Source organism: Sorex fumeus, unplaced genomic scaffold (assembly GCF_029834395.1).
Source record: "Sorex fumeus unplaced genomic scaffold, SorFum_2.1 ptg000021l, whole genome shotgun sequence".
NCBI classification, from domain to species: Eukaryota; Metazoa; Chordata; class Mammalia; order Eulipotyphla; family Soricidae; genus Sorex; species Sorex fumeus.
The window spans coordinates 5,473,176-5,486,557 of NW_026606078.1; the positions used below are offsets into that span (position 1 = coordinate 5,473,176).

The following is a 13,382-nucleotide window of genomic DNA, read 5'->3' on the forward strand; positions in this document are numbered from 1 at the left end:
GCCTACCCACTGTACTATTGCTTTGATCCCAGTTTGTTGCAAACTTTTAAGAACAAAATTAAGCTTCAAAAGGAAAATATTGACAGTCCATCAGAAAATAAGCCATCATACTTCATTAGTAGAAAATTCAAAAAATTTTTAGTCCCAGAGACTGAACCCAAAACCTCATACATACAAATGCATGAACTTAAGCTGGAGATATAGCTCAGTGGTAGAGAGCTTGCCTTACACAAGGGCCTGGGTCCAATCCCTAACACTGTAGTGGAGGGAAGTGTGCACTCTTATCACAAATCAAACTCCTGGGCCAAAAATATTTTAATCTTTCATATGAATAACATGGTTAGGATAAATCTCTTCAGGAATAATATTTACAACATTATATTGCATAAGGCCTCTTTAACTGTATGATAAATCTTATTTAATTCTGAATTTTTTTGTGCCTTGATAATTCAGTTACATGAGATAGAATGGCACAGAAATACAATCATAGCATCTGGGTATAAATGTGGAAAAAAAAAACCCAAAAAACAAACACATTCCTAATTAATTCAACTATTTATTTACTATATATTTTAAAAGATGTATTAAGTCAAGATTTGTGTGAAAATGTTATATCAAATTTATCTTAATAAAGCTGAAAAAGGGAAAAAGATTTGAGTGAGTAATCATATTCCAATCAGGATCTTGTCTCTTTAAGCTTAGTGAGCAGCCTATAGGTAACGTAATAAAACCTGATCTGTTATACAGAATATGTATTCTACAACTCTATTTTTTTTCATTTTTTCACTTTTTGGGTCACACCCGGGGATGCACAGGGGTTACTCCTGGCTTATGCACTCAGGAATGACTCCTGGAGGCGCTCGGGGGACCATATGGGATGCTGGGAATCAAACCTGGGTTGGCCGCGTGCAAGGCAAACGCCTACCCGCTATGCTATCTCTCCAGCCCCACAACTCTACTTTTTTTTTTAAAGGAAAAGTACATTTTAAAGCTAAGTGCCGGTCTAGAGAACACTGATGTAATACATCAGAGTGATATGGTTCTTAAGAAAAACTATGACTAAAGTATAAATTATGGCACTAATCAAAAAACTAATATTAATACTTTTGGAGAAAGTACTACTTTGAATTTCCACTTTTAACAACTCCACAGAAAATAAAAAGAGTATTACTGTAGTTTATTAACATATACATTGGTCTGTCAATTTGGAAGCTATGCATCTAAGAAAGCATCAAATTCCTTTACAAACTCACACAAGTTAGTCAGGCTTGAAAATCAGTTTGACACGGTTGTCTGAGGAAAGCAGTGCCTGGACAGTTGGTTGCTCCAAACCCCTACATACAGTATTTGGTTAAGGGTGGAGGGGTCTGTCAACAAATCAAAATGTTTGTGAGAAACTGCACATTACAATTGCAAAAAACAATGTTACAGAAATATATTTAATCTGCTCATCATGCTCTATAGTGAACTGGTGCATAATTTTTAATAGATTCGGATTTGGGTCTCGGTGCAATGACTTGGCATGTGTTCTGTCTAAATAAAATGTCCTGGATGGCTAAAGCAAAGGAAATTAAGTCCTTTTCAAGCTTTGAAAAATGCATTTCACTATTCGTTACTCAAATCATCTTTTGAATTTCAGTATTTACCATGTCCACACAAGTACTTCACTTAAACACCTTAGACTGTAACAAAGATATTGTGAAATCACTTAATTGTGGGTGGGTGGGAGTGGGGGGGAAATCCCAAAGTAGCGAAACAAATATATTTTGCTCCTCACCTTTTTCAGGGTGCTCCGGTTCTGGCTGATTACTGCTGCTGGAGCTCACGCTTGCATCAAAGCCTGCTGGGGAGCTGTTCCCTTCAGACTGTAGGTCTTGGAGTTCCCCTGCAACACTATCCACCTCAATTGTGCTGTCTGTTTCACTCTTGATACTTCGAACCTCTTCGTGGTTTGGAGCAAGCGGTTCTGATACTGTTACAGAGGACTGCTGCCTACCGGCTTCTGTTACAGTGACTGAGGAAGGCGACTCAGGTGTAGTAGGAGGGGTATTTAGCACTGAATTACTGCCACTACTTGGAAATTCTGCCTTTTTGTCAATGACTTCCACTGCTTTTTCTTCAGCAGGTTTGCTTTCGGCACTGGATGGTGGCAGTGGTGTTTCGAGCTCAGTACTGGGAGAGCAGCTCTCCTCCTCCGCCACAGTCTGCAGTGACCCCTCTGTTGGCCCTTCCTCAGGTGCAGGATGAGGTGGAGAAGCTGCAGCCTCAGTGTCAGAGTCTGAGAAAAGCTCCTTTAGCGTTTTTTTAGGCCACTGTCCCTGAATACTTGACCAGACATCTTTTCTGTCTTTAACTCTACTATTCTGAAGTCTCTCATCAGAGTTATTTAAAAGTTTTATTCTTTTTTCTGCCACTTCAGAAAATCCTGAATAAAAACCAGTTGTCCGTAGAGATTTTCTTTTTTCTTCTAAACCATTATATTTCTTAGTTGGTGTATTTTTTGCTTTTGCTTTTTCTTCTTCTTCATCATCTGAAGAGCTGTTGCTACTATTTTCTATACAAAGTGACTCTTTGTTCTTGGCCTTTTCTTCCTTTTTGCCAGGTGATCCTGTTTTTAAACACTCCTCAGTATTGCAATATCTTCTTTTACCACGTTTTACTTGTGGCTTTGAAGACTTATCAATGATGTCCTTCTTGACATCTTTTCTCTTTTTTGTGACTTCATCATCATCTTCATAATCAGTATCTTCAGATAATCCCTCTACATCTTTTCTTAAACTTTCAGGGGATTTTGAGACTGCTTTGGATATTATCAAATCTCCATGAACTTTGTTTTCTTCTAGCAAAGAACTATTTTGTTCTTCTTTTGAAATAAGATCACTTCTAGTGTGGGTCAAATGATCAACCTTGGATTCGTCTTTGTCATTATTATCTACGTCTTGAACACTAGTCTCATCCTCCTGCTCACTGTCTTCGGCAGAACTCTCAGAAGCTAGAAAAGGAGAAAAGGAAAAACAATGAGTATGACCAGAACACTAGTAACGCCTTCTCTATCCCAGGCATTTATATATTAGCTCTCATGCTTTATAGCATCCTCAGTTGCCAGTTCTTGTCTGCATTTATTAGTTAGGGACACCGATCTCTGGAAACTTAAAGTATTTACCCAATGATAAATGAAAGCAGTTATGCTATTGTATATATCAGCCTAACCTTATACAAACTGTAACTGTTAAAGCTGCAAATTTAAATTATTGTTTTGGGGCCATACCCCTAAACAGGGAGCTACTACTGCTGCTGCTCAGGGGACTATGAGAGATGGATCCCAGATCTCCTGCATTTAAAGGAAGCCTCCAGCCCTTAATTTTTTGTCTGGTTTCAGAAATGGATTTTGCCCCCCTGTGGTACTAGGGATCAAATCAGGGCCTCATGCATGCCAAGCAAGTATTTTACATCTGAGCCACATTCCCTGCTATAAATTTTATTGCCTATATAATACTCCCTTTCTTTGTTTTGGGGGGCAGAGGGTGGCTACACCTGGTAGAGTTCAGGGCTCCGTGCTTCGGAACTGCTCCTGGCAGAGCGCAGAAGATTATATGATGAAACCAGAGCAATATTAGGGAGGGTTAAGGCATTTGCCTTGCACACAGGGGACGTGGGTTTGATCCCCAGCACACCAGATAGTCACTAGAGTACTTCTAGGAGTGGTCTCTAAGTACAAAGCTGGAAGTAAGAAATGAGCAACACTGGGTGTGGCCCCGAAACAAAACCAAACAAAAAAGGATTATATGCAATGCCAGATATTGAACCTAAATATCCTGAGTACAAAATATGTGCTAAGTTCATAGAGCTACCGCTCTGATTTCTGTATATTACATCTTTATAAAGCAGATTATTAAGAAAGAAACTTCTCCAAATGTTTAAATAGAGTTAGGAGTCCTAAATCGTTCTAATCCCAAAGACAATAATCCCGTAAAATTACAGTCTGCATTTTCAATGTAGTAATGAGGGGTGGGAAGGTAGCCCAGGTTAGAGCACTTGCCTTGCATGTGTGAGGCCCTGGGTTCAATCACTGGTACTGCAAAAAAAAAAAAAAAAAAAAAAAAAAAGAAAGAAAGGAAGAAAGAAAAAAAGAAAAAAAGAAAAAATTTTTTGATGTAGTCGTGATTATTAAAAGACTTTGTGATTTTGCATGTAGAAGATCAGGGTTCCATCCCTAGTACATGGTCCTAAAGCACCAGTAAGCCCTGAGCCCAGAACCAGAAGTAGACCTTGAAATACCATCAGGTGAGGCAACGAAATAAAAAAGGGGGAAAAAAAAGATATTTTTGCTTAGTTTTATTTTGGGGCCACACCCAGCATTGCTCAGGGGATACTCCTGTGTATATACTCAGGAATACTCGTAGGAGGCTCAGGGATTGAACCTGGGTCTGCTGTGTGCAAGGCAAGCATCCTATCCGCTATATCAATCTGGTTGCCAAAATGAAAAATTAAAATTGAACCTTGTATTTTCAATGCACAAATTATTCAAAAAACTTGTGACAACCAAAAAGATTGCTCAACATGCTAGAGTGCATCCTTTGTATGCAGGAGATCTGGGTCTGAGCCTAGATATAACATGAGCCCCCCCCCACCAAGCACCACCAGAAGAGGCTCCCACATCACCAAGCTGGGAGTAGCTCTTCAAAAAAAACACAAACGAAAAACTAAAAAAACCCAAAGATTTTCTGAAGAATGGATTTCATTTTTTTAAAATACTAAAATATTTTAAAATTTTTGGTTTGGGGTCATACCTGGTGGTGCTCAGGGTTTACTCCTAGGGTGCACTCAGGAATCATTCCTGACAGACTCAGGGTCCTAACAGCATGCTGGGGATCAAACCTAGGTTAGTTGTATGCAAGGCAAGTACCTGCTGTACAATTCACTCTGTTCCTGGTTCTGTGAGAATATTAATCATCAGAGAAATAATAGTCTGTGTTATCTCTGTTATTCTCTCTATAAAGACTCTTTACTCTGGAATGAGCACTGAACTGTCAAGCCAGCATAGCCCAGAAGAGCACTGCAAGGAATGGCCTGTTACAAGCACTGGCTGGGAGGTCACTTGGGAGGCACTCTCAACAAAAGAAAACCATTCGCAACAGAAAGAGATGAGTATCTAAAATAGAAGTACAGAATGCTGGGATCCAATCCTGGACCTCACACACGTCAGGAATATATTCTACCATCCGAATCATATTCCTGGCCCAGCATTTGTGGTTTTTGTTGTTTTTGTTTTTCTTTTTAGTGAGGATGCAGCCACAATCAGAGGTGCTCAGGGGGCTATTCCAGGCTTTGTAGTAGGTGCCCTAGGAGCAACTTGGAGATAGGAATCAAATGCAGGCCTCCCGCATGAAAAGAATGCACACAGTTTTTGAGCTATCTCTTAGGCCCCCAAGTGAATTATCTCTATAGAATTTTATTTACAGTAAGAAAATTCAAATGCTTGCATACAAAGAGATGTTTGTTATGTTTACCTTGAAGTCCATTAAGGATAGAAGTGATTTCTATAGATTTAATATGAGCTGTTTCAGATATCTTGGCATCAGTAAGATCCAGTTTAGATACCATTTCCGGAGATGGATTAGTCTGAAACGGTGGTTTTGACAAGCGCCGAAGTTTACAGCTTTTTGGAGAATACTTTTCATCTTTGTCTTTTTCCTTATCTAATTTATGCTAGGTTAAGGAGGAAAAAAAGTTTCTTGTTAGTCATAATTTATCATAAAGTATATATTTGTAATGCTGTTAAAAACTAATTGAACACTAAATTTACATACTACAATATATTGAAATAGTGACTTCCTAAGTATTCTCTCTATTCTTCTGGTGTGAAGAATAGAATCTAAGGTCTCTCACATGCAAGCCAAGTATTATTACATGCTGAGCTCTAATTCCCATTCCCTAGCTTAGTATTTTTTTGGTGTTTCTGCTTGGGGACCATATGGAATGCTGGCGATCAGACCTAGGTCAGCTATGTGCAAGACAAATATCCTACTCGCTGTGGTCCCACAATTTAATATTTTAATATTGCTTTTTCCATCCCTACCCTATTATCTACCTTAGAAATACCACTGCAAAATTTGCTTTGAAAATCAGATGTTACCCAGATTACATTAATTTCATACACACAAAATTCTAGTAACTAGAAACAATGCTAAATAAAGCATGATTTCTATTAAGGTAAATTGCTCCTTACTTTGAATAAGACAACTAAATTTCAGAAAAATTATGAAATCCAACTTAAATACCAGTCAAAATAGAAAAGCCATTAAGAATAAGAATATTCTAAAATTCTGTTAATAGTCTATTTCCTAACAAGATATTTACAAAATACAATATGAGTAAGAATAATTATACATGAAAGTAACATTAATTTCCATTGGAGCTCATTAACAGATCATCCTGAAATCTATGTAGTAAATAGGGTCTTGTGAAGATTTTCTAAAACACTACATATATATATTCACAAAGATTAAGAAAATTTGCAGATAGGGACTCTTTCGCCTACAAACACCCTCTTTTCTTCCTCTGAGTAGTTCACAGTTATTGTAATAACCCATGGCCCCCAAACATGTGTTTGTAACTCCTAGATGCCAGAGGAAGTAAAACAGTTTGAAATGAATAAGTTAAAGATGGTTAGGTGGCTTTAGACAATATTGGAACCAAAAAGGTCTTCAAAAATCAGTTTACATTCTAACTTTATGAATACTAAACTCCACACCATCAAAGTCCACATTTTCATATTAGGATGAAAATGTCTTTAATTAAGAGCTATGACTTATTGCCAAACAAGCACTTACCTTTATTTTCTTACGGTGTTTTATTTTGGGCACATTTTTATCAGCAGGCCTTACTATTTTGTCTGCTTTAATCCATTCATCATATCTAAAATGAAAGAAAATTAAAATAAATATTCAAGCGTATACCAGACCACAGAAGCAACCACCAATTAAAAAAATTTATAATCGTTTAGAACTGGAAAGGAGCTTGGATATCCTTTACTCCAACTTCCTGGTTTGATGAATAAAGTTATCCAGGCTCAAAGTAAAGATGAACTGACTTGTCCAAGGATAGAATGTCAGCTACTGGCTGAGTCAAAATTAAAAAGCAAGATCTCTGGACTCCAAAATTAGAACTCCCTATTTTGTACACTGAAGAGAAATTAAGTATGTACAGTAACTGTTAAGAGAAATCATACTACTTTCTATAATTCTTAAATTTATTTTGTTTTGTTGTTAAGCAGCAATTATCATTTTTTCCCTATAGATCATTAAGAAGTTAATACACACCAGTTTCAAATAACACTGTATGATTAAAAGAAAAAAAGCATAGTATTATAACTATGGACAATGTAAAATTGCCTAGAAAAAAATATTTTAACATACAATACTAAAAATACCATTACAATATCAAGTTTTTCAGCATGCTAAAATGCTTCCCATATGTACCCAAAGTTGAGAGCAGGCAGTTCTTGATGGCATCTCCGCTCCAATGTTGACCATATACATGATTTTGATGGTACAATTTACCATGAGTACAATAGTTATTTGTTTAAGCAAAAAAAAAAAAAGGTACAATGGTTTATATTTATAAAACTGACCTGGCAGAACCAGAGCAATAATACAGTGTGGTAAGGCACTAGTCTTGAGTGTGCCAATCCAGGTTCAAACCCCCATCATCCCATATAGTCCTGAGCATTACCAGGAGTGATTCCTGTCTGCAGAGCCAGGAATAACACCTGAGCATCATCACTGAATATGGCCCTAATATAAACAAAACAAAACCAACAAATAACCCAGCTGGAAAAATATAAAAACGAATAATCTTTTACAATGAAAGTTATATGAATTCATTGTGAAACTATCAGTGATATTTTCAAGTCAAGGGCAGTGTTTCTCAACCCTTTTCTGACCACAGCCCCCTTCCACCTGTTTTTCTGCTGTGGGCCCTTTAGTCTCACATCATTCTCTCTCCCTTTTATATAATTTTCATCTGTTATATCCTAAGGGCCAACTGGAGGCTAGTTGGCCATGAGTTGAGGAAGACCACTGCAGAACATGAATCAAAAAAAACTTTTAAAGTATCATTTACTAGAGGTAGTTAATAAATAAAAGCCGTAATTCAGGAACTAAATGACCTGATTATTACCTATTATATTCCTGACTTAGCATGAACCTCAGTGTGGTAACTCCCAGGCAGAGTGCCAGTGCTGGTACAAATTGGGTACAGTAAAAACTGAGTTCAATCCCAGGAAAAGGGTTATGTCTGTATCTGCTGAAAGTTGATGAAGGTCACAGTGATAATTGGAGAGTCAGAAAGAAATAGGAAAGTTCCAGCAATGACTTTAAATAATCTCAAGTATATGGTTCTGCTCACATCATTTGCAACAACAGACTTAGTTTATTCTGTATAAAGACTGCACGTCCTATTTGGAATTAAATATGTAACCACTTCAAAAAGTTTTAGAGCAAATATTCTCCCACCAAACACATACTTTTCGGTATTTATACTGGCACAGCAGTCGAACCTATGTAGCTATACTTCTTTACTTTTCTCCATCAATACTGGAAACTCCACTCATGCTACTTAAAGCAATTTAGATCCTTCCAAAAATTAAGGCAAAGGTGAAAAATCAACAGAAAATATCTCCATCCTCAGCAAAGTTGAATGTGAATCATTAGACGTTGCTCCTACTACTTCTATTATTTTAATAGAAATCAACTATATACAGAGGAAACATGCTGTTTAAATTATCTTAGGAATAATGGAGTTAGAAAGAACATATAAAGAATATACAAAGTATACACAAACATACTCAGAAAGACAGAGGTTGAAGCCCACTGCCTGGGCTGCAGAATGTAGAAGTAGAATGAGCTGTAGAACACTACATGGTGACTACTTTTTCTGCCACCCAATTATAAAGTATGAACAAAGAAAGAGTATTGATTAGGCAGATAACAAAACTCTTTAGCTATCCTTACCATGATGTAATTACATGGTAACATAGCTCTATAAATATCAGCTAATGTTAGAACTTTTAAGCTTCTTCCACTTTCTCAGTGTTTTTAGTTTGTTCAGGTAGTTGTTCTGATATTTGCTCTGATACTATTTCAGTCTTTTTCTTTTCTTAATTAGATTTTTGCTTTGTATCAAATATACAAGGTATAATAATAGATTTTAGAATCAGAATATGCCTAAAGCCAGAGAGCTATTACAGTGGGCTGGCTGCTGGCCTTGCACACAGCTGACCTGGGTTCAATCCCTGGCACCACAAATAGTCTCCAAGCATGCCAGGAGTGATCCCAAAGCACAGAGTCATTAGTAAACCCTGAGCACCATTATGTGTGCCCACCCTCCCCTCAAAATAGAATGAGAATATGCTTTACACATCTAGGAAAACAAAACATGGAAGCAAACTGACCTTGCAAGCATGAGTTTTACCAATACATACCGTACGGATACAGAAAATAGAAATGGATTGCCTATCATATATGCCATGCCAAGTCTCTCATTCATAATAACAGATCAACTGGAAAAAAAAATCTCACTAAAAATGTATGGTATGAACCAACCCAGGATGAGGAAAAAATTACAAAATTTTTGGTGGCAGAAATTTTTTCAAATTTCTTACCAAATAGATTAGGAAAACTGATTAAAGATTAACAGCAAATAATGACAAAACATGGAGCCAGAAAGATACTATAGTCATTTGCCTTGCACACTGACCCTGTCTTAATCTCTGCATCATATGGTCTCTTTAACACCATCAAGAGTAACTCAAGCACAGAGCCAGGAGTAGCTCTGGAGCACTGCTGGTATGGCTCACTCTTCCCCACCCTGACTCACACTTTCATAAAGTTCAAAATAGCACTTTAATCTTGTAAGAAACAAAAAGATGATTCGAAAACAAACTGACAGGGGTCAAAGAGATAGTATAGTGGGCTGGACACTTACTTGCCTTGATTCAATCCCCCACATCCCATATGGTCCCCCTCAAGACTCAACAGGAGAAATACCTGAGCACAGAGCTAAGAGAAAGCCCTGAGCACAGCAGGGTATGCCCCCTAAACAAAAATCAAAAATAAAGAAACTGATAGCTGTAACAGATCACTGCATTTTAAAAATAGAACATTTTTCCATTACATATAATTACTAATTAGAATATTATTCAAGTGTTCTAATTTACCAATACTTTTCAAAGAAAAGGAAGAGCAACATATTTATATAAAAAATTCATAATCTTGTGTCCCCACCCAAATCAACAGTACATAAGATGGAGTCCAGTTTCATTTTGATTTTACTAATGTCACTTGATCTGTGCCCTGACCTATATAAATAAAAGAGCTGAACCAGACAATATCTAATATAAAAAGCTAAATAAAAGTACATGACTAGAAACATATGAGAGGCTTACTCTTTTGACAAAGACTTCTTATGTACCTATTATGACAGGCTCTGTACTAAGCACTTAAATTCAGCAATAAATGTAAATAGCTCCTTACTTCAGGAGCTTATGACTTAACAGAGAAGACAATATTAAACAGCAATTATAAAGTGACAATACAAACCTCTGGACTTTCCAGAAAAAAAGTCACACAAATGTTCCAATTTTCGAAATGTGTTAAAATATTTACATAATCTAAAAGAACCATTCAGAGACCATTACATACTTGCTCTCACCAGAGAAAAGCTGAGTTCTAAAAAGAAAGCTTTATGATTATCATGAAAGTGTTGGCAACTCATCTAAGAATCACCTAATCATAATAAAACTGGAAAAGAATGTTAGTTAAGTAGTTAAAATACACAAATTGATACAGTGCTCACATCAATACAGACCAATTCCTAAATCCACCTAAGTCCCTTTCAAAGAAATATTAGCATTATAATATATATATCCAAAATACAAAATTGGAGCTTAAAAATAATCATATGCAGAATAAAACTGAACAGATAATATTCAAAAATTTTGAAATGATTATAAAACAAACATTAACTAAATATACTAGATCAATAATATTTTCTATAATGGGCTCATTTAACAATTGCTGGATGATACATATTTTGTATCTTGCCTATACAAAAATAACTAATTTTTGTCGTATAGCTAAATTAATAGTCTTCCCTTCCCTAAGCTGCTTGTGTGATGAGTGGAGTTACACACTTGGTTGCTGTGCTTGCATACTTTCAATGCATACTTGAACCGCATCCATTCAATTAGGTGGCACCAGAAACAGAACTCATATCCTCATACTTGCACGGCAGGTCCTTTAATGCTGACCCCTAATGAAGCTCTTAAAATCCTCACATTTACTCAGTATCTTAACAAGGAAAGAAAAGTTTCCCCTTTATTATACGTATATTTTGGGGTTTGTTTCATACACATGTGCTCATGATCTACGCCTAGTGTGGTGTACATGGGCTGCCCTGGCAGAGCTAAAGGGATCTGTGGACCATCTCCCCAGCCCCATTTGGCCACTTCAAATGAGTAAGAAAATATGGAAGGAAAAATACAGCAGTTTATTCGCTTAATTTTTATTTATTTATTTTCGCTTTTTGGGTCACACCCTGTGATGCACAGGTGTTACTCTTGGCTTTACACTCAGGAATTACTCCTGGCGATGCTGGGAATCGAACCCAGGTTGGCTGCATGCAAGGCAAATGTCCTACCCGCAGTGTTATCACTCCAGCCACTAGCTATTAATTTTTAAATGTTATAAAACAATTTTACTGGTACCTACTTTGTGAAGCTTCTTTAATAATCTAAATATACACTTGTATTTTTAGATTGAGAATATCTGAAATTGCATGAAATGTCCCTGTAAACATAATACCTTTAGTCATGTACTTAATGGAAAACAAAAATATATACTAGAAAAATATAATTTTAAGCATGCTACGAATATTGTTTTTACTCATGTAACACTCTTTTTTCCACAAAGAAATGGCATTCATCATAATAAAGAAAAGCCGTATTTTAGGAACATGATTATACCAAATGATTCAAACAACCAAAAAAATGGTGTATCAATGTTCCTTCCAGTAAGATACGCTAGGGAAGTTAAATGTAAAATGAACCAAACATTCAGATTTGTAAGCAGAGGTAATATGTAATATTAAAGAACAATGTCATACAGGACAGTTACCAGGTTTATTAGACTACTGCAAAAGTTTAACAACTGTGAGAGAGCACTTATATTGTGATGCAGACAGTAACTTCAAAACAACTTCCAGCCCAACCTCTATCTTGCCTCAACAGCACCAGAGTATGGTTCTCGTTCACGCACAGCCAGAAGCAATGCCTAAGCAACATGCCCGGAGTACTTCTTGAGCACTACTGGGTGTCCACCCCCCTTTAAAAATTTGTTTTGATATTTGCTAAGTTTATAGAATTAGCATTTGTGCACATTCATACAAATACACTGAGGTACCTGCCAACCTATAAATAATTACCAAGTGGAACAGGTCTAAGTTTACATTATATGTGCCTAATAATCTATAATAAACTACCGAATAGAACAGATCCAGTTTAGTAATAAACACTCTGAAGAGAATAATCTTGGCTGGAGATACAGTACAGTGGGGAGGGCATTTGCTTTATTTATTCAAAAGGACTTATGCACACTATTATTCATCGCAGGCTCAAAACAATAGCTAAGATTTAGAATCTACCCAGATGTCCAACAACAGATCAGTGGATCATGAAGATGTGTGTATATATGCACACAGAGAAAGCAATGCAGCAGTAAGGAATGATGCAAATCATGCAATTTGCTGCAATATGGACGGAACTGGAAGGTATGCTAAATGTAGTAAGCCATAAGAAGGATAAATGCAGGATGATACCACTTGTATGTAACTGGATGAAGAAATGCAATGATTTAAGTATGGGTGGGATGGGGGCAGGGTGCGTAAATCATCCTTGGTCCCAAAGTACAGGTAGGAAGGAGAAGGAAAGCTAATGAGTGGAGGGTGGGAGGAAGAATGACAGACAAGTACCAGGGGCCAAGGGTCAATGAGTGTTAAAAGGAAAAAGAGAGAGCAAGAATTAAAGTGCCTCCCATAGAGGAAGGCTGAGAGTGAGGGGTGGGGTGCTGGGGGGTGGTGGTAGGGAAATGGGACATTGGTGGTAGGAAATGTACACTAGTGGAGGGATGGATGCTGGATCATTGTATGACTGAAACCCAATTATGAAAAGCTTTGTCAGTGGTCTATCTCACGGATATTTAATAAAAAAAAAAGAATGATAATGCTAAATAATTCAAACCACAGAGTAAACAACATTGAAATCATGAGACCAAAACTTAAACAGAGAAACTTTAAAAGGCGCCTGTTGATATGGGAGGCTGGGG

At 36.9% G+C, this 13,382-nt stretch overlaps 1 protein-coding gene across 5 annotated transcripts in view; it reads right to left on the bottom strand.

Annotated features, from left to right (window-relative positions):
- The window catches only part of ARID4B (AT-rich interaction domain 4B), a 142,826-nt gene that overhangs the window by 16,092 nt on the left and 113,352 nt on the right, over positions 1-13,382 (bottom strand). For all 5 annotated transcript variants that reach the window (XM_056113646.1, XM_056113647.1, XM_056113649.1 and 2 more), the window contains 3 exons: positions 6,834-6,918; positions 5,511-5,709; positions 1,778-2,992 (listed from right to left, as the gene is read on the bottom strand). In XM_056113646.1, coding sequence (XP_055969621.1) covers positions 1,778-2,992; positions 5,511-5,709; positions 6,834-6,918 — 1,499 coding nt within the window. The remainder of the gene's footprint in view (positions 1-1,777; positions 2,993-5,510; positions 5,710-6,833; positions 6,919-13,382) is intronic.